Source organism: Oryzias latipes, chromosome 16, assembly GCF_002234675.1.
Source record: "Oryzias latipes chromosome 16, ASM223467v1".
NCBI lineage: Eukaryota > Metazoa > Chordata > Actinopteri > Beloniformes > Adrianichthyidae > Oryzias > Oryzias latipes.
The window spans coordinates 27727306-27749619 of record NC_019874.2 but is presented as its reverse complement, the minus strand read 5'-3'; the positions used below and the strand labels follow the sequence as shown (position 1 = coordinate 27749619).

General features: G+C 40.3%; 1 protein-coding gene across 3 annotated transcripts; it reads left to right on the top strand.

Moving 5' to 3' along the window:
* The first annotated feature begins 1842 nt into the window (after positions 1-1842).
* Positions 1843-21558, top strand: smarcc1 (SWI/SNF related, matrix associated, actin dependent regulator of chromatin subfamily c member 1). Of its 3 annotated transcripts, none has more exons than XM_011485764.3 (27): positions 1843-2078; positions 3630-3749; positions 3853-3938; positions 4046-4127; positions 4333-4425; positions 4509-4578; positions 5389-5458; positions 5557-5632; positions 6219-6344; positions 7798-7892; positions 8156-8286; positions 8621-8658; positions 9358-9479; positions 9578-9649; positions 9752-9865; positions 9983-10136; positions 10492-10602; positions 10703-10762; positions 10877-11135; positions 11553-11714; positions 12984-13039; positions 13818-13971; positions 14164-14345; positions 14436-14570; positions 17139-17517; positions 17623-17748; positions 19327-19437. In XM_011485764.3, exons 1-27 carry the CDS (start codon positions 1896-1898, stop codon positions 19416-19418), a joined length of 3348 nt encoding a protein of 1115 aa, XP_011484066.1. In that variant the 5' UTR covers positions 1843-1895; the 3' UTR covers positions 19419-19437. The 3 variants fall into 3 exon arrangements, with proteins under 3 accessions (XP_011484066.1, XP_011484065.1, XP_004078529.1); XM_011485763.3 differs by having other exon boundaries at positions 7774-7892; positions 14167-14345; XM_004078481.4 differs by having other exon boundaries at positions 1844-2078; positions 7774-7892; positions 19327-21558.
* Positions 21559-22314: the final 756 nt, after the last annotated feature.

Here is a 22314-nt window from a genome sequence, read left to right as displayed (position 1 = left end):
TTTTATTATTATTTTTAGAATTGCCTTTTGTCGTTTTCTCAAATTACGTTTTTTAATAAATAAAATAAAATCAAAATAAAAAAAATGAAAACACTTGTGCAGAATTAAGACTGAAGAAGGAACTTTTACCCTTTCAAAGATCTACATAACTACATCACACCCTAAAGAGGTGTTATATGTTATTATATTACATACAATAAATTATATTGGGATGGCATAGATTACACTCACTAAGTTACAGTCAAGTTAAAACTTTGATTCTTTTGCACAGAAAGGATTTTAGAAATGTTTTTTAACAACCCACTGAGATTTTTTTTGTTGCTGTTGAAATGTGTGAAAAGAATATTTGAATATAATGTTGTGCCTTTTCCTTTGTTTTGTTGATGTTTTTAATTTTTCCTGATCATATTGTTCCTGATGCAAAACTGTTTCAGACCTTAAGGTATTTTTTTTTACAGTATTTGATGCTTTTGTCTGTAAATAAGAAATAAAATATTTGCTATGAGCACCACATACCTCTTCCTTTCATTTTTGAGTAAAATGCTTATTCCTGACAACAGTTTTTTTATATAATTAAATTATTTCATGCATTGAATATGAATAGCTAAAAGCTTCACCTGTACAATTTTGATATTACAAATACTTTAATTTTGCAATGACTTCAGCTGTCTTAAGCTGTCTTTAAAATGTTTCCATTCTTTGTTATTTTTTTACTTTTCTAGCTCCACACTTTGTAAAGTTAAACATTTTTTATCAGGGTTTATTCCACCACAGTTCCCTGCTTCCCTCAAGTTAAGAGTCTGGGTGTCAAATAATATCAATAACATGGCTCAGTCATCAAATTTAGTCCTGCAAAAAATCAACCACTTTTGCCTGTTCTCAACCCCCATTCTGCATCTGTACTTGTCCACAGCCTTGTCACTTCCTGCATTAATTACTGCAACTCTTTACTCTGTCCTCTTTCACAAAAACTGATTATTCTTATTCTTATATAATATTATTATTTGCTTTGTTTTATTCAGATTTACACATATTTTCCTGAAAACGAGCAAACATGTTTTTTTTCTGCCATCTACTGGTCAGGAACTGCCATGATGCTGTTTGGTTGAATTGCCATTTTGTATTTAACCTAAATTTAGTAACTTGTGTGTATGCTGTAATATTTACATTAACAACAGATCATTGTCTATATGTTGATATCTTGTGTAAAAATTCACATATTGTTCGTACAATTATTTTTCTCAACACCCAGCTTAGAGGCAGACAGAAAAAAAAGTATATATGTTTGCAAGAAAACACAAAAGAACTGTCATTTTCATTTAAATATTAAAATAGTTTTTGCTCATCGATTAAGTTATTTGTCTCATCCCACCCAAGATTTTCCCTGAACCATTAAATTGATTGTTTGGGACTTTTATAGGCAGTAATGTCGATAAATGGAAGACTGAAAATAGTCTAAGAAGTTTGTTGTTTAAAAAGCAGTGGTAACACGTGTTAGAAATAATTTTATTTATCAAACCACAATAATTGGTCACACTGAATGAAAAAGATGGGTTGATTACGATTACCTTTTTTTGTAGGGGTTAAACAACCACAATGTTGGGAGATTTTAAGAAAAAAAAACTAACTTGACCGAGTAATCAAAATTATATAGTGCCGCACTATATAGGGTTTTAGTAGTTAGGGATTAGGGTAGGAATTCGGACACAGCCTAATCTTTTTTTCCCCAGTAATTTTTCCAGCATCTTATTTCAATACATTTCCCAAAAGCCCAGTCAAGTGCGAGTCTCGCGAGATTCAAAATGCGGGAAGATGTTTGCGGCTGCGCAATATCATTCAAAAACTTGCACAGTGCGGTACGCTGTGGGAGAGAAAGACAACGAGCTAAACATACAATGGCGATGGCGGCGACAACGGCAGGAACAGGCTCGGGCGGACCAGCATCTGGCCCTGTCGGCAGCGGAACAGCAGTAGGAAGAAAGAAAGATGGTGGTCCATCAACGAAATTTTGGGAGAGCTCAGAAACTGTGTCCCAGCTGGAATCGGTTCGACTCTGGATTGGAAAGCACTACAAGAAGGTAAGCTAGTACTAGTTGCTTCAGTCCAAGAGACGGCCCGCGTCTGGCTAGCACAATGGAGTGCTGGTGTTTCAGCTAACTTTAGCTATTCAACGATTGGAATAGCAAAGATTTATGAAGGTGTGTGTAGTTTAAATTTTGTTTAAGGACCAAGGACTTAAAAAATAGATGCTAACAGGAAAAACGTAAACTAGAAGCATGCTAATACTTGGCCTGAACGAAGCTGTTTATCAATTAGCTAGCACATGATTAGCTTTCTAACTGCTAATTCGCTATAGACGACACACATAGCAGCCGCAGCTCAAATGTTTACAGACAGCCCCTTAATGACACAAATGCTGTTTTCACGTTATTATCACACGTAGTATTTACTCGGGTAGTGGAAATTGAAAGGTACTATAGTATAGTGCATTTCGTACAGGAACAGGCCTCAGACAGAAGCTAACAGAAAAGTCACGGGACTCCATGAACAAAATAAATGAAATGCTTTTCATTACACTACTATAACAACATGCAGCCTTGACGGGAAGCATGGATCTGGTTTGCCCGTGGATTTAAAAGATTCTGTATGTTTTGAGTTAAGAGCTGGATGGGTTTTGTCAACAACAGTACAGTAGCAGCTGCATGTTCAGCTCCAGTTTTTACTCGCCCACCAGTGGGTGGGTTTGCAAACAAAGACTCTTTCCTGTATTTAGACCCTCACTCCCACTCTCTTTCAATATTTACATAGTAACTCAGCAGTTTCATGAAATATCACGCACCTTTATAACTTTTATTTTATTTTTAAAACTATTTTCCAAAAAAAAAAAAAAAAAATCAAGTTCGTATAAATATAATTTCCTGTACATTTTAGCCAAGTCTAGAAAAGAAACATTGCATGTTCAGCTTTACCTTTTTTTAATCATAACCTTCTCATCGTTATAAAGACAACTGGAACAATCAATCTTTATCAGCGAGTTCCTGCAAACCTAAAGTGCTGTAAAATTGCAGACAATAGGAAAAAAAAACTTTTAAAAAGTGATAGTATTGAAATAAAATTATAGATTAAATAAAGTCCCCTTTTAATACGTATACATGCCAAGTAAAAAATTTATTTTAAGAGAAGACTTATAATTAGATGGTGAGGAAAAGAGTGGGAGATTCCAAAGATTTGAAGCTGCTGCAGCAAAAGCAGTCAAACCTTTTTTCGATCACTTTTTTCACATTAGAATAAAACTGAGGTTTTATGGGTAAATCTTGTTTTCTTAAAACGTTTTGTCACATGAATATGTCTTCTAAACCGGTCCTGGTATTTGTAGGTTAAAAATTCCGACGGTAAAAGTTCTGTTTGCAGAATAAATCAAATCTTAGTCAAATTAGGCCCCTAACTTGATCTAAAATCTCAGCAAAAATACATTTGTTATTAATAGGCAAAAACAGACTTTTATTTTTTTATTTTTGCATTAAATAATAAATTGATGTCAAGAGTAATGGTGTGTCTGTTGTAGAAACTTTTTTGTTAAGAATGTTTTTGTTTTGTTTTTTCAAACATTTGTCTCTTTTTGGGTCCAGTATGTCCAGAACGATTCCCCATCCAGTAAATCGTTGGCCGGTTTGGTGGTCCAATTGCTGCAGTTTCAGGAGGATGCGTTTGGACGCAGGGTCAACAATCCTGCTCTTACTAAGTTGCCTGTAAGCCAGCACATTGATTACAAAACACAGATGTGATAACCCCTAACATGGTACAGTTTAAAGTTAACTAAAACTATCCTGATTATTCCTTTCTGTCCACCAGGCAAAATGTTTTATGGATTTTAAGGCAGGAGGGGCTCTCTGTCACATCCTGGGATCAGTCTATAAGTTTAAGAGCGAGCAGGGATGGTGAGTTTGTTTCTAATACATATTGCAGGAAAAATGTAATGATGAATCTGTCGTGCTGACATATTTGTTGTTTTTACGTTACAAAATGACTTTTGTTGTACTTTCAGGCGCCGTTTTGATCTGCAGAATCCGTCTCGAATGGACAGGAATGTGGAAATGTTCCTTAATGTAGAGAAGAACCTCGTACAGGTATGAGGTGGAAAAACTTTACCTGATGCTGAAACTAGAGGGTCTTTACATTTAGAATTTAATTATCGACTATTACAAAACTGCTCTCATCTGCAAGTTTCACTGCTTTCTCTGATGCTTTTTTTTAAATACCTTTATGTCGTCTGAATGGATATTTATTTTAATGTAAAATTTTATTAATTAATTAATTTTTTATTTACTGTAGAATAACTGTTTGACTCGGCCCATCGTCTTTTTGTCACCTGACGTTGAACCCAAACAAGCCAGTAAGCTCAAAGACATCATCAAAAGACACCAGGTGAGTCTAAATAAAGAAAATGTAAATTTTAAAAGATAAAAACTATCATTTTTAATGCTGTCCATTGCTGCTCTACTTCCCAGGGCTCCATCACTGAGGACAAGTCTAAGGCTACTCACCACATTTACCCTTCTCCGGGTCAACAAGAAGAAGGTTGGAGAGTTTTTCTCTCTTTGTTTAGTTGTTTTTGATGAAAAGTATTAGGAAGCGCTAATTCTGCTGGCCTTAATAATATTTTAATTGAGTGTATCAATTAGTTCATCCTAAATCAGTTTGTCGATGTTTATCCACTGTTGGAATTTGATGATACTGTTTTTCTGAGGTTAAAAAATTACAAACAGAATTTAATGTTGTAAAATCCACTAGTTGATTAAGAAAGTGTAAAAAAAAAAAAAGACATGATCTTTTCCTCAAAACTACAAATCGTACAGCGGCATTCCAAAATGTTGGTAGAAAAGAGTGTCAGAAGGTGGCAGACATGTTTAGGATCTGTTAATCTACCATTTGCACCTAAGATGAACAAAAAAAAGAGAGGCTGAGCTCAACTATATGAAACTGATATTTCAGTTTTTGGACAGGATTGTGTCTTGTGACATTACAGTTAAAAACAAACATTTCTGATGCATAACTTAAGTATAAGTCTTCATTATCATTTAGTAAAAACAATTCCACAACAGAGGTGTGTTAATTTCATTTTTTTTCTGCTTATCTAAGGTAGAAAATCTATTTCTATATAAACTAGCTTTGACCAACTGTACGTTCTTTTCAGGCTTAAATTAGACGCTATATTTGTTTTTTTTCCTTTGGGTTCCTTGAGCTAAACTTTAAAACAGAATTTTAAATAACGGAAAAAAATATACATCTTCTCAAGTTATTAAAATTGCAAAACTGCAAAAACAATTGTTGGGCGTTTCTGCATTGTGTTTTACTTTTGTTCACCTTTGTTTTGCTTGTGATTTGCAGAGGAGTGGCTACGCCCAGTCATTAGGAAAGACAAACAGGTTCTTGTTCATTGGGGTCTTTATCCAGACAGGTGAAGCTCACATAACCCCTGTACTTAATGGAGGAACCTTGTTCTCTATGTGGCTTCGACCTTAACCCCAGATGTGTGTTCCTGCTCTGATGATTTAGCTATGACACGTGGGTTTCAGCCGGTGAGGTGGATGCTGATGTGGAAGACCCACCAAATGGTGACAAACCCTGGAAGGTGAGACCTTTCCCGTCACTATTTAACACCAAAGGACTGAGTCAATAAACCGTCCTGTGGGTGATCTAAACCAGTAAAAACATTTTTCTAAGTCCCCGATAGAGTAACTTTTCGTTAGATGATGTCAATAGATTTCATAGTGTATTGGGGACGAGAAGGAGGGCGGTAAGAATGTGTGCCCTGTCTAGGTTACCCCACCTTGGTGGGACACAGCCTGGGTATATTTATATTTTTATTTACTAAATAATTAAAAAATAACTGTAAAAATGAACTCCACGTTGTTCTCATGAGAAAAAAAAATCTCTCCACCTTTTTAATCTGCAGCAGAAACACAAATACATCCATAGATATCATGGAATTCCTCATCCAAGCTCTGGTTAAAAAGTTAATTTTAAAATGTAGAAATCTTAGAAGATTCATCTTGTAACTATTATTATGCAATTATTGAATGCTTCTTTTGTTCTTTCTGAAGTTTCTGGTCAGTTCACTTTAAATAAAAAAATGTTTTAAAAGATGTATATGTACGAGTCCTTTTTCCTGTTTAAATCAGGTTTATGGAATAACACAGTCATTCATCTCCTAACAGGTTCACGCCAAGTGGGTTTTAGACACAGATGCCTTTAATGAGTGGATGAACGAGGAAGACTACGAGGTGGACGAGAACAAAAAGCCTGTCAACTCCCGGCAGAGGATCTACCCCAAAGAGGAAGAGGTAGATATTTCTGCTGCTTGGCTCATTTTCTTGTTTCTAATGCTACATGCACACCAAACGCAATTTGCGTGTCAAATTTGCGTTGGCCACCTCTATTTGGACACACGGCGAATTCGCTGCGCAACCGCCACCCCAAAATGTGTTCATACACAGTAGCTTCACCATCTCCTGCTGGAGCTGCGTTTGAATGAAGGGCGCTTCCTGCGGTGTTTCCGTCTCTTTGTGACACTTTGTGTGGCCGCACAAAACGCGTCTGTACACTGAGTTAAGTATTGAAAGCGGACGGCTCGGCCGCGCGAATCACGTTTGGTGTGAACACAGCTTGACTCTCCTGATGTAGCTCGTAGTGAAGCTCTAAAAGCAGTAAGTTGCCACGGCAACCGATAGACTACCTGAGATTCAGGGGGCAGGGCAAATTCTAATGATTTAGTAGGAAACCTGCATGAGTGCGTTTGTGTTTTGGTGCATGCTGCTTTGTCGCGTGTGTTGAGCACTGTGGTGCACGTCTGGTGTGGCGCTTGTAGCTCATCTCTTCAAACCTTTCCTCACACTCTGTTGGTTTCTAATGAGTTTTTCAGGGTTCCTCTGCAAGGTGACTGCTGTTTCAGTTAAGATGAAATGAGATACAGTATTTCCCCACCATATACGCAGGGGTTGGTGACCAGTGACTCCCTGCGAATCCGGACCCCACCCCCAAACAATGTCCGTCACTGATCCTTACGCACCAAAAACCAATTCAGATGCTTTGTAAACCATTTATTAAAGAACATTGGATTATTGCTCAACGTAAAAAGTTTTTTTTGTCTTTTCTCAGACTGTACGTTAGCTTACAGGGAGTGTCTCTCTGTGCCTTAAAACCAGAGGGCATCTTCTTCCAGAAGAAGCCGGTTTCATCCACCATTCATTCATCCGGATGATAATTATTCTCCGCGATTATTGTTCTCAGCTTTTCAGGATGTTCTCCGACCGCTTCTCAGTCAACTGATGCTATTTCTCCATGTAGGGGCACAAACTTCGGTTGGTAGCAATTCAGGAACCAGTTAAAAAAAAAAAAAAGTGAAATATTCTTCTCTTACAAGCGTCTTGTGCTGAGTTTTTGTGATGAACTGGAGGAGACTGAAAAAATCTGCGACTGCGTGAAACACGAATTAGCAGGGAATACTATTTAGATGAGATATTTCTCCATAAGTATTTGACGCTTATGAAATCTCAGTGAAGCAGAGATGAGCTTGTGTCTGAAAGAGGACTTTACACAGGAACCCTGGTTGTCTCCTTCACCACCCACCAAGGCATCCTGACCCCCTCCCTGTTGTTGTTCTCCCACCGCTTCCCCTCCTTGTGTGTGCAATCGTTCCATCCTCTCATTCTGCGGCTCTTTCTCTCATCCACCATCCCTCGCTCCCTGCGCTGCACGGGTTTGTCTGATCAGTCTTCCCGTACACCCGATCGCAAGGAGCGCAAGGCCAACTCCGCTGGCAAGAAGAGGAGGCGCTCGCCTTCACCTCCCAGCACTCCCGCAGAGTCCCGCAAGAAGGGAGGAAAGAAGGGGTAAGAAACAAAACGGGTTAAATAGATTTCAAACTAATCAAACTGCAGCAAAAAGAGACATTACAAACCCACTTTGGATGAAGGGTCCACTCAGCTGCTGCTCAGATTTTGGGAGCTTTTCTGCTAGAACTAAGTGTTCAATGAGCACCAGGTTTGACCTCCATTCACTAAAATCTATGTGGCCATATTATGTTGAAAACATTTAAAATACCAAAGAATTTCTGTCATTTCTCTGAACTAACTTTTAAACTGACTTGTGGCAGGAATCCAGGCTCTCACTGGAAGCGACGGGGCCACAGAGGAGAAGAGGAGGACATGGAGGAGGACATGACAAAGGACTTGGACGAGTCCTCAGCCGGTGCCAGCATGGAGGAGGGCAGTATGTCTAAGAATGGTATGTACTGCAGCCGCAAATGCAGCTGGAGCCTAAATGTTTAGATGTAAGATTATATTTTAGCTACACATCAAACGCAGCCGCATGCTTTGTCCATACAGACCCTTTACAGTGTGACAAATGTAAAACCATCTCAAATGTTTGTAGACGTGTGAAACCTTTAGTATAGAAAAAAGTTTTTCAAAGCAACGAAGACGTACTTTCCTATTATTTTTTTAGGAATGTTTGTCTTAACCAATTGAAATGCGTAGAAACACATTTCAGTCCAAAGCTGAAATCTGCTTTAATTGGGTTGACTGCGTCACCTGATCATTGTTTTTCTGGGTTTTGTTAGATGACATGGAGGATGACTCTGTAATGTCTGGTGGAAAGGTAAGAAAATTCAAAGATTTTATACAAACAGACTATAAGTGAAGGTAAGGCCAATGCACAAAAATCTATTACTTTAAAATTAGACACATACTACTACATTAGTGCCAAATTATAAATTTAAGCATTAAAGTAAAGTGTTTTGAATTTTTAAATTACTTCTGTTTATTTTATATCATAAAGGATAAATGTAAAACAAAAATCCACTTTGGCTTTGACACTCTTGTTAATTTTCTACCAAAGTTTACTGTATCATTAAGGATATTTAGAAACTTTATGTAATAATTTTAATAATTGTCTATTGACAGCCCAAAGTCCTGAAAAAGGTTTTGATATTAACTTCTTTAAGGGGGAAAAACATAATGAGAAGTATTTGAGGATAATTTGTTTCAAATATTTTCCTTTTAAAATATAAAGTTATTACCGGTAGTTAAAAAACAAAGAACATTTTAAAGAACAATACAAATGTTGATTTAATGGTCAAACATAAAATTCCTGATTCTAAATTACATTTTATTGTGCTTGAAATACAAACATTTGCTTCATAAGATTTTTTTAAGAGTTTGTAGCTTTTATGAAACACGTGGGAAATTAGTTTGAACAAAATCAAACTTTGTTCTGTTGGATCACAGATTTAATAGAACCTTTGAGGCCAGCCGTATTTTGTCTTTTAGTTTCTTATAATTGAGGTTTTTCTTGCAGGATGATGAGGAACAAAACAAAGGAGAAGTGAACCGAATGACAGATGCCAACGAGGATAATGTGACCGAACAGACTCATCACATCATCATTCCGAGCTACGGAGCTTGGTTTGATTACAACAGGTACGCTCTAAAAATGCTGCTACCAATAAACGTGTTAAACATTTCTGATGAGTGTGTTTGTCGGTTGCATTAAACAGTCTTTTTTTTTTCTCCTTAAGCATCCACGAGATTGAACGAAGAGCCCTGCCTGAGTTTTTTAACGGGAAAAACAAATCCAAAACTCCAGAAATGTGAGATTATATTTACAGACTCAGCCTCACTGTCAGATACATTTTTCTACATCACACTTTCTAAATCGCACTATAATGTGATTCTTCTCGACTTGTTGACAGATATTTGGCGTACCGGAACTTCATGATTGACACGTATCGGCTGAACCCCCAGGAGTACCTCACCTCCACTTCCTGCCGCAGGAACCTGACAGGAGATGTCTGCGCCATCATGAGGTGAAGAGGATTCAGGGCTTTTCTGCTTCTTTGATGCTCATGTTTTAATCCTGAAAAACAAACGAACAAAAATGATCAGAGAAATTGAATCTGTGAATTTCCCTGTGATGTTTTTAGGGTTCATGCCTTCCTGGAGCAGTGGGGTTTAGTCAACTACCAGGTGGACTCTGAAAGCCGCCCGCTCCCCATGGGCCCCCCACCCACACCTCACTTCACTGTCCTGGCTGACACCCCGTCCGGCCTCATGCCGCTTAACCACAGACCGCCAACGGTAAGCACAGCTCTGTTTAGGTGGGAGCAAAGTCACTTTTACTTTGAAGTACATGTATGATATCGACTTATTAATAATCGAGTTTAAAACTTGAGACATTTTCTTCTTAACATTGTCTGCGAGAAAATAATTACCGAAGCTATATATCTTATGAATTGTCAACACCAAATGCCGGCAGAGTTTGACATTATCACCAACAAAATGTTTTAAATATATATATCAGCTTTCATTCATGAAGAAGTCACTTGTTTTCAGTAAAGAAAAATTAACAGCTTAAAACCAAAGTACATTTTTATTTAAAAAGTGCTTTAATACCTTAGAGCTCTTGATAATTGTCGTAATATTTTCCCAACAGATTCCTCCTCAGCAGCCGATGCCTAATTTTGCAGATAAAAGCAAAGATAAACCCATCGACCTGCAGAACTTTGGCCTTCGTGCTGACCTCTACAGCAAGAAAAACACTAAGGTAAAGGTCCTGTTTGACATTTGCATGAGTTCTGCATGGAAACTATTGGAGATGCATATTCCTTAAACAAACGGCAATGTTGAACTTTGGTTTTCTGCAGTCTAAAGCAGGCATCGCCACCAGAGACTGGACTGAGCAGGAGACTCTTCTTCTCTTGGAGGCAAGTCTTATTTGTTTAGATATCGGCTTCTGTCAGTGGATCACAATTGTGTGTCTGTCTGCACTTGTCTTTATTTTTCTTCTGTGTTGCGACTTTATTTTTCACTCATCACAGGCCCTGGAGATGTTCAAAGACGACTGGAACAAAGTATCTGAGCATGTCGGTTCACGCACCCAAGACGAGTGTATCCTCCACTTTCTGCGGCTGCCTATCGAAGATCCCTACCTGGAGAACACAGAGGCGTCTCTGGGTCCGCTGGCTTATCAGCCCATACCCTTCAGCCAGTCTGGAAACCCTGTGATGAGCACCGTGGCGTTCCTGGCCTCTGTGGTTGATCCCAGAGTGGCCTCTGCTGCAGCCAAGGCAGCTTTAGGTAAAAAAAAAAAAAAAACTATGGAAACACGCAAGGACATTTAGAATTTCATGTCATGTTCTGTTTAACTTTACTGCATCAGTGCTACTTAAGACATTGAGACTGCAATAATTGTGGCATTTTTAAACGTAAGCGCTAAAGCAATACAAATCTAGATTTTATTTTTTTTAATCTGTTCCACTGCAAAATTAGAGGGGAAAAAATCCTCAAGGTTTTTAATTAATTAGATTTTTAGATTTAATTAGCATATTTAAAAAATAAATACTGAACTTGTTTTAGTTTTAGGATGAAATTGTTTCAAAGTATTGTTTTCCGTGCCAGTGTTGTTAATGGTGGACGTCGGCCCTGAACGAGCTGTGAAGATGCTTATTTTTATTATTATTTTTTAATATGGAAATGTCCTTGCTGCGTTTGCAGAGGAGTTTTCTCGCGTTCGTGAAGAGGTTCCAGCAGAGTTGGTGGAAGCTCATGTGAAGAAGGTGCAGGAGGCGGCGAGGAGTACAGGAAAGGTTGACCCCACCTTTGGCCTGGAGAGCAGCGGGATCGCTGGAACTGCTCCCGAGGAGCCAGAAAAGACTGGTGAGCAGCATTAAAGCAGACTTACATTGATGTCTTATGCAGGGCATTTTATATAAGGTTTATTCTTAAACATCAGACGGGTATGATGGCGCCTAAAGTGGGTCAGGTTGGAGGTTTTTCTTCTGACTTTTATATCAAATGCTCCACCTGAGGGCGACATGTTGACTGGAGGAGGTGGTTTGTGTGTGGAGATGCTGGCGTTCAGAGAAGTGAGGGAAAATGAGACTCTCAGACAAAGGTGATATCTCATATCTATCCCATTTGAAGGAGAACTGATGAAGTCTTTGCCAGCAAAAATACTGTGTGTTTATTCTGCCTCTGCAACCAGTGGATTAAAACAACAGTGACAGATGGGGCAGACGTGGGTGGAGGGGTAACAGAAAACTGGGTCATCGTTCTCACTGCTTGGACCCATTTGTCAATTTTTGCTCTGTGTTTTACAGCTGCTCACCTTTTTCCCAAGGAACAGGCCTGCTGTCAGCTTTGCACAGAGAAAATGAGATTATAGTGGCGCTTTGCGATGCTCTTTTCAATTTCTGATATTGATATTTCATGAGAGGTGACAGGTTTTATTTAAAAATTCTGCTTAGATTCACACTGCTGATTTTTTTTATGGTGTTTATTATGGTGCAACACGTTTTGTCATCTTTAAGTAGATAAAATACGCTTTTCTATTCGTGTTGGTGTCTTTAAGATTATTTCAAGTAATGCCTTACTTTAATATATCCTACCTCTTTGCTTGAATCAATATTCCTGAAATAATCTGGAGAAAGTAAGTTGGAGACATTTAATTTCTTCCATGCTTTTGATGCTAAAACATGAATGAGCTACTACATGGATCCACCAAAGCCTTCATGAGGGGCAAACCTCAGTCACAGCTCTAATCGATAAACTTAAATGTTTTCCATGGCTCACTCGGTCTAAAGCACTCAGACAATAATCAGAGCCTTAAGGCTTGCTTAAGTGCCTCTGTGACATGCTTTAACTCTCTGCTGTGAAAACTTTCATCCGTTTCTCTAAAGGTTTCCTTCCTCTGTATCAGAAACGTTTCCTACTTTAACCTTTTAGTCCCATTTTATGAATTACAGCAGTTTGATTTAAAGTGTATTCTATATTTATAGTGTATTTTTTGTGGTAATTTGACAGCCTCCAAAAATTCAGTGGTGACTATGACAATTATCTTTTTTTAAATATCAAACTGATTTGTTCATTTTAGATCAAATTATACATTTTTACACCTTTTCTCTCACTATTTTCACCTTATTACAGAAACTACAGAGCCAGAAAAGATGGAGGCAGACACAGAATCCCAACAGGCCGATAAGGTGAGATCATTTCAGTTTACTAAAGTTATTATTATAATAATATATTTTTTAACTTTATCACACATAGTGATATGCTTTAATTTATCAGTTGTACTCATGAGAATGGAAATGTTATCATTATGGCATAAGATAGAGATACACCAAACTACCAATCATATTGTTCGGTCCATCTGTTGCCAATAAAGTTGTCTTTTCAAAACATGTTTTTCAAAAGAAGAAGAAAAACATATTTAATTGTAAATCAAATTAGTTTGGGAAATTATCTATTAAAATTGAATTGATTGAGTTTGAGCTCTGATACCCGACCTCAGAAACAACTTTTAAAAATAACTTTAAAAAAACTTTATGTAGTGTTAACTCACTATAGTCACAGTCTAATTCATGTTTTCGTGGGATGTGAATTTCAAATGCTCATAATCTTTTTCTCAAGCTCAAGTTGCGTTGTTTCTTTAAGTAGTCATGCATTTGCCCTGGTTTTAAAATCCTACCACTATTGGGTTGTTCCTGAATTTGTGATCACAACTACAAAGGAAGCATTATGGTTTAGTGTCTGAGCTGCTACACCTTCACCATAACCAGAAGAAATATGCTGGAGCAGCTTCTGCAATGATGCACTGAAGGCCTTAATATAAAAACCAGAGTTGAGTACAGTAATGTTTGCTGGAAAGACTCACATTTGATGCCAAATCCCATTTAAAGTAGTCATACAAGGAACTTAGGAGCTCAGGACATTTAAAAAGACAACAAACGTTAAAATCTTTTCGTTCTCATCATCTAGGCTGAGATGAAGGATGAGGCAGAGAAACCGAGCGAGTCTGCAGAGAAGAGCGAAAAAACCGAAACAACAGATAAGGTGAAGAAAGAAGGAGCGGAGCCATTGGAACGCGATGAGGAGAAGGAAGAGGAGGGAGAAGCAAAGGCGTCTCCAGTCGGTAATGGTCACTGAAAAAACACAAGACTCCTCATACATTTAGCTTATGAAAACAAAGGTAAAATCCTGTTAAAGTGCACAGTAATGCATCTTTTATGATGTTCTACACTAAGATTATTTTTTTCGGGGATGATTTTATGCTTGAATTGGGAAAGAAAAAACGTTAAAAAAATCATTTCATCTTCAATGGTAGCAGAGAAAGATAAGGAGGAGGCAATGGAGACGTCGTCTTCCGAGCAGGAGAAAGAAAAGGAGGAGAAGGAAACCACAGAGGAGGGAGAAGAGAAGAGGAAGAAGCTGGAACATGACATTGGCGAGGGAAACATTGCTACAGCTGCTGCTGCTGCGCTTGCTTCTGCTGCCACCAAGGCCAAGGTGAGGCCAAAGCGCCTGTGTTCAAATGGAAAACGCCAACAGCCGCCACTTGTAAGACTCTATGTTTGCTAACATTGTCCTTCCTCGCAGCACCTGGCAGCAGTCGAGGAAAGGAAGATCAAGTCTCTGGTGGCTCTGCTGGTGGAGACCCAGATGAAGAAACTGGAGATCAAGCTGAGGCACTTTGAGGAGCTGGAGACCATCATGGACCGCGAGAAAGAGGCCGTAAGTTAGAGAGAATATTTCTGAATTTTTTTATTTACTTGTCATGTAGACAAGTAAAGTTCCAACAAGACGTAGTTCTGGTTAGTCGCTATTGAACTGAAGAAAGTTAAAAGAAACCAGAATTGGTGAGGGATAAATGGGAGAGTGAAGAGTTGGGGTTTGGTTCTTGGATAGTTTGGTGTCGGCAGTGGAAGGGAATGTTGAATTTCCAGAGGATATTTCAAAGGTGAAGTAGATGGATGATGAAAAGAAGGGACCCCAGGATGAATGGGTGTGTGATTGGTGGCCCCGCGACAGACTGGGAACCTGTCCAGTAGGCCTGGGCGATAAATCAATTAAATGAATTAATTCAAATTTTTTGTTACGGGCGATTTCAAAAATAACTAATTCGAGTTTTTATGTGGCGCATTTTTGGCTCCCCAGAGCTTCCATAGCGTTAGTTTCACACGGCAGTTTGGCACGCAACAATCGACACACGAAGCAGCTAGCGACAGCATGGCTACCGGTAATAGTGGGAAGTTTGTTCCCAAGAAAAGAATAAAATCATCTGTTGTTTGGAACTGGTATGGGTTTACTGCCACAGACGTGGAGGAAGAACCCCCCCCCCCCCCCCCCCCCCCCCCCCCCCCCCCCCCCCGTGTCCCCCTCCTGCAATAAAACCTCTCCCACCGGTTGTAGATAGAGCAGGGGTTTTCTCCCGCCAAATTGCGTGGCAGCTGCCACTCTTCATTTATATACCATAATTTCCGGATTATAAACTGCTACTTTTGTAACACACTTTTAACCCTGCGGCTTATTCAATGATGCAGCTAATTTGTGCACTTTTTTCTAACGCCCGCTAGGGGCGCTCAAGCAGAAAAGGTAAGCGTGAGACGGGGGGATGCAAGATTAATGTAAATTCCCGCTTTGAGAATGAATAACACAAACAGATACTCACGGGGAATTCAAGAAGAACAGCAGTTGGATCTAGCTGTCAGTCATCTGAACTGTCACTCACATAACTGACTGCAATGGAAAGCTATCCAGAAACCATGCACCTTTTGACTCTGAAAAGTCTCAGGAGGAGTATATGGGCGAAGCTGAATGCATACTCTCATTTCCAGCATCAAGCAGATTTATTTAGACACACCCACAAGCAGCCAAACAGCATGAATGTCACTTCTGCTCTTTGACCCCTCAGTCACAGTGCAACAAAAAGAAACACCAATGCTCAGCCCTATTTTGGCCGCATCCCATAATCCCTTGCTGCTATTAGACCCAACAAGCACGTGACCGTCACTACAATATGACGCAGCTTTCAAGTTAAAAGCAATCGTTAAAGCAGTGTGAAAAAATCCACCATCACCAATGGGTTTAGAAAAGCCGGTCTGCTGCGTGACGGAAAGGACAGCGCAAGCTCAGGAGTGAATTTGCCTCAGGATAAGAGTGACACTGACAGCGACAACGAAGGAGACACTGAGAGAAGAATATCGAAGAATATCTGTGGCTATTCCAATCCAACACTGAGGAGGAAGACTGCCATGGTTTCAGTGCACAGGACAAAGATGAAGAAAGCTCTCAATGACTTTTACGTTCATGTTTTTTAAACCAGCCCTGTTACTACCATATTGCTGCTGTTCCGAAAGAAAAGCTTAGGTATACCATTAAAACTTTGAAAACTCTTTCTGTGTACCGTCTTTCTTTGTAAATATATCATGTGTTGAACCTTTCCTGCGATTACTTTTTTTTCTTTCTTTCTTCTCCGCCAAAGGTTGTTCACTTCCCCGTTAGGACCCTCAGAGCCTCCAGAGTGGGTTAATAAAGAATCATTCATCTTCTTCTGGGGGAAACCTTCATTTATCACCCCCAACACACTTGCTCTCACTCGGTGCATGCGCGCTCTCTCTTCCTTCCGCTGCACGCACTCCCTCCTCCTTCTCACACACGTGTGCGCGGTTTCAGCACATTCACATCCTCAATCTACAACACAGAGTGGTGACCCGGGGGTTAGCTCGCCTTCAGCCTCTTAGACTCATGGGAAGTGGGGAATCGTGGGTGGAAAGTTCCTCAACCATGACTGAGGGGGCTGTGAACAGAAGTGAGATCCATGCTGTTTGGCTGTTAGTGAGTGTGTTCAAATAAATCGGCTACAATGCCGGAAAGGACAATATGAAATCTGCGTTTGCAGCTCCCTTTCTGACACTGTACGACACGTGCAGAACAAAGACTACAACATGTTTATACGGGCGCATGCGCCTGATATACAGGTGCGGCTTGTGTGTGTGTGTGTATAAAACAGCTAACTGTTTGAAAATGTAAAGGGTGCAGCTTGTAATCTGGTCCGCTCTATCGCCCGGAATTTATGTTACATGTCTATTCTCATGTTTGCCTGAGAGAAGTGTCTAAAATGTATTGGGGAGTTTTACAGCCTGAAAACTAGAATCCTACTTGGTGGATTTCACCAGTTGCAGGTTATTAATGGAACGTATCCCCGGCCATAAATGAGGGACCACTGTACCTGGAAAGATCGTGTGTTGTTGCAGTGTGACATGTTGACTGTTGTTGTGATTCACTGCTCCTTCTTTGCAGTTGGAGCTTCAGCGGCAGCAGCTCCTCACAGAGCGACAGGCGTTCCACATGGAGCAGCTCAAGTACGCAGAGATGAAGGCACGCCAGCAGATGGAGCAGCAAGCTGCCGCTGCAGCCGCCGCCGCTGCTCAGGCCCAAGGGCAGGGACAACCCCCCGGTCCCGGACATCACCACGGGCCCCAGGGTCCTGGACCCCATTCTGGACCCCCTCCACCAGGCATGCACCCTGGAGGGCCTCCACCCCACCACGGAGCGCCTCCACCTCACCACGGAGCACCTCCACCCCATCTTGGAGGTCCTCCTGCTGCTGCAGCAATGCACCCTGGTTACCCGCCCATGGCTCACCACCCCATGGCCCCCCACCACCCTGGACCGACGGGTAAAGACAATGGTTTTCGGAAGAATCATCGAATTTCATTTTAGCTTTCTTCTTGTTCATAATGTGGCATTCCAATAAAGTGGCCTCGTCTTTTCCTCATTGTAGGACCGATGGGACCAGGTCAGCCAATGCCTGGGCGTATGATGTCCGGGCCACCGTCTGCCGGACCCCCTCCTGGGGGAATGCCTCCCATGATGCCTCCCCGTCACCCGGGAGCTCCCAACGGCATGTGTGAGTACCAAAGTCTTCTTCTATGTTTACATTGTTTTTCTAATTTCAAAAGGTATCGCCTTTTTTTTTCAGACTATTAGGTAAACATAGTTTTCTTTGTTTTTGGTGACAAACTCATCTGAACCTCTTTCCTGAGGGGAGGTGTCTTTAAAGCAAAAACCACAAAGCAAACCTGTTCAGGGAATTCACATCCGTCTGACTCGAAGCAGACAGCTGGTATTTACTCCAAATGTCAGCTAAACGCTGTTGTTTATTATTTTTGCACCAATGTGGTCAAACTTTTCATGTAGCAGGAAGTCGTGTTTCTGACAGCTGGGGTGCTGGTTTGGCTCCAGCTTTCATTCCAGAAATGTCTTAACTGATTCAGAAAAAAATGCCATCAACACATCATCCAGTGCTCCCAGTTATGATCAAGTTTGTTTACGTCAGGCTAGCTGACTGAGGTTAACCCAGGCGTGGGCAAACTGTGGCCCGCCCAGCTGAAATAAATTATACAGTTTATTAATGCCAATGTTTTATTTTCTGGTATCCCTATAGATGGTACACTACAAATAAATTGACCTTTGTTTTAGGTGCAGAAAGTTATTCTGCATTCATGTCGTGGTGGAAGATTTGGGGTTTTTGTTTTGTTCGTGTGTCATTTTTGTAATTCCAGTGGATTCCGATCAGAGAAAAGCAGATTTGTGCTGGAATGCTACACTTCGTATTGGTTAACATTTACGTCTACCAAGTATAAAGTTTACATTGATAGTGTCGACACTTCACTGCTGTACAATGTTGAGTTTTGGCTCAAAGCTTCAGCTTCAGAATCTTTTGGAATTACGTCAACTGTATAGAGTTACGGTAAATCAGAGAACAGCAACACTGTAGGTCAAGCTCTGGTGTTGAAGGTTACCTGAACTATTCCCTTGGATATAGGCATTGGCTAATGAATAAAAATGATTCTTTTAAGCGTTAAACGCTGGAGATGTCGCCAGCGTCACCTAAATAAACACACGCTCTTTAAACTGTAACTTCTTTGTAACCCTAACCGCATCTCTTCAACCATTTTAACGGATTCTGGTACGAAGAAAAGCAAATTTGCAAATTGGCTTCGCCAAGTCATGCCTGGCGTGGCATTTTATTTGATCACAGGTTAAGCACTTTACGTTAATTAAAGTCCGACACTGTGTTGGTAGAGTCTTCCATATGGATGCAAAGCCACTTTTCTCTGTGTCAGGATCAGCTATAATTACTTTAATTGGGTAAATGGTATAAAAATTTACGGTACTCCAAAGAATGTCAACTTAAGAGCTAAAGTGTCGGTGCTTAAGGGTTCAGATATTGTCGTTTTGAGGCAAACTGGCTGCTGCTTAACAAATATATAACAGCTCTAATGTGGTGAAACTCACACACACAATCCCTGACTCTTTAAAGTGCTTTTTAATACAGGGCAGCCAGACTTTAGCTTTCTTCTTCTTGCTCTGTTTGTGTCTTTTGGTCACCGCTCTGCTGAAGCCTTTGTGATGTTCGATCCACTATCACGCTTTGGCTGCGAGGTTTTAAAGGATTCCTGAATCTGCATCTTCTTTCCTTCAGATCCCGGCCCCCCTCCAGCGCAGCCCGAGGCCATCCCTCCAGCCCCCGTGGGACCCCCGGCCCCTCAGAGTGGACGAGTGGCTGACAACTGAGGGCCTCACACAAAAAGCACACACGCTTAAGACGAAACTGTTTCTAAATATCAGCCTGTGTTTGATGACTTTTGCTACTGACACAACATTTTTCCCTCCTTACCCAAAACCGCATTTTCAAAGGACAGACACATACTCGGGGTGGAGCGACGAACTTTCCAGTCACACGTGCAGATTTCCTGTCAGGCTCAGCTGCAAGGTTTGTTTGGTAATGGACAGTTAAAGGACCCTGTGTACAGGAGGCAACGAAGGTGATAAATAGTCTACCTTCATTTTTGTTTCACCACTAGGGGGAGCTTGTGAGACTCGAGGGCCAATCAAACCTTTACCACACATTAATTGATCCGACTTAACATAAAGACAGACATGGGGAACCCAGCCTGCCCCGCTCCTATCCAGTATCTACCTCGCTCCTCTTTAACTGATACACTGAACTTCTGTGTGTGTCTGCGAACGCGCGACGGATCAAAACTCGCTTTTTAAAGCCAATCAGACCTGAATGAGGCTCATAAAGAATGAGAAGCAGAAAGACTGAAACCAAAGTTTATTCAAAGTTGTGCTGCATTTGAAAAAATGCACTCTTCATTTGACCTAAACATATTAACCGTTTATAATTAACGGCAATATTGAAACATGCTCAGCAGATTCACAATGTACAGAGAAGTTAACACACTTTAAACCAATTTCTTTTCAAATAAAATAGGATTCGTTTCATCTGAATTTTAGCTGGAAACGTAAAAGACGGATTCAGTGAAGACACTATGACAGAAATAAGTCTGACGCCCCCCCCTGCACAAAGAGGCACACACAGAAAATGTAAGATACAACGAGGCGAACACTGGAGGCTGCATGCACACACACACACCTGGCTACACCCTGCCACAACGCACTGAACCTCGCACAAACAATCCTGCTGAACTTCACACGGCCTTCACACAGGGAGACGCTGCGATGTGGCTCGAGTGTGGCGACGCTCTTCCTCAGCTCGGTGGGCTTCTAGATGTTTAAGGTGCTGTTACTGTAGCGGTTAAACCTCGCCCTTCGTTCCTCCGCTCACTCTTCTTATGCCTACTGCTGCCTACCTCCTCACACTTTGAGCTTTTCAGCCACTAGACACTGTAAATCTCAGCGATATGTGTTTGTGGACAGAACCGAGATAAAATGGCGAGCTTCACAGCCGCTCTTAACTTCATCTCCTGTGATGTTAAAATGCCAGAAAACGAGATTCAAACACTCTAAACGAAATCTATTATGAAAACATTTGTTAGTAAATGGAAAAAGGCCCAAAAAAACCCCCTGATCTTGTTTAATATTTATCACGTGAAACCTATTTGCAGTTTATTTCCATTTGGATTCGTAATGATCCCCTTTCTTAAAAAGCTGTTCTGTAGCTGAAACGGTTTCAGAGCGGACAGAAAACTGATTCTTATTCCTGGTCTTTGGGTTCATCGGTTCTGTTTGTAGGTCGTGGATGTGGAGATATTTTTGTGTGCGTCTGAAGAGCATTTCTCTTACAGCCATTAAATATTTGAAGAAAAATATATATTTACTGTTTTGTCAAAGATTCATGCTTTAAACATCTTGGACACTATTTTGACCTAAAAACGTCAGTTGCAAATTGATGTAAGTTATTTTAGTTTAGACTTTTAAACTTTTCCTCCCCCTTTGCTCTAGCACTGTTAGTACCTGCTACCTCCTCCTCCATCATCATCATCATCTGCTAGCTACCTCTTAGAAATCTTCCTTGCTCTCTGATACCTCTGCTCGCCCTTTTGCTACCTCTTGTTCTCTTTACTTTCCTCCTTCCTTCTGCCCACGATTGCTGCATCGCTCACTGCTGCCCTCTTCTGCCAGCCTGCAAGAAGAACAAAAACACACACTTCACTCGCGCTCTCACTCACCGAGCTCTCCTTCCTTTAGTAAAATCAGGCTTTGTCATGCATTTTCATTTCAATATGATGGGTTCCCCTCGCATTTATTATCTCTAAGGGATGCATTTTTGTGTTAATGTATTTTTAAGGAGAGGTTTTGTTTAGATGGAAGTTTTCTCTGTTCTTTGTAGCATTTGTTTTGCTTTTATTTTATATGGCGGTCATGATATTCGGACCTACACACTGTTGAATAAACTGTTTTTCTATGACGTCGTTGAGGGTTTTTCTTCTGAGCTCCTCTTAAACTAGCATGACGCCAAAGCGTTGGGTTTTTTTTTTCCCCTGGAGCATTGACTAGAAATTCAAAGGAACTTTTGGAAACTGTTTTGGAAATGTCCATTGAATTGCTGAATGAATCTTTGTTTCTGTACCACTTTACAGCACCAAAGTGCCTTACAATAAAAAGAACGTTAAAAATTCGGCAAATTAAGCAAAACTTTCTGCTCCAGGGCAGCTGTGGCCACATCAGTAGCTTATTCGCCATCACCAGGTATGAATGAGGAGTGAATGATTAATGGATACAAGCGCTTTGAGCGTCTGGAAAAGTGCAGAAAAATCCAGTCCATTATTAGGAGTATTGTATTATTGTATTAAAAAAAAGCATAAAATTTAAAAAAGAACTTCATGAAATACAGATAAAAATGAAATAAAATGAGTCAAAAATGGGGTGCCATCAACTACTATGTGTTAAAAGCCTTCCTAAAAAGCATCAGTCTTTAGTTGACATTGAAACGGTTTAGCTCTGATATCAGGAGCAGCTCTGGAGGAATTATTCCATAAGTGGGGGCTGGCAATAGGAAAAGCAGAGGCACCCCAGTGTTTGACCTCCAAAAGTCAATCGCACAGTGAGACAAAACCATAATGAGCCGTTAAAATAAACATGTCAACAAGTTTAGTTAGCCCCCTCATGTAGGTTCCCTATTTTTTTGTAATTTACGTCTTTATTCCTTCATTTTCTAAACCAG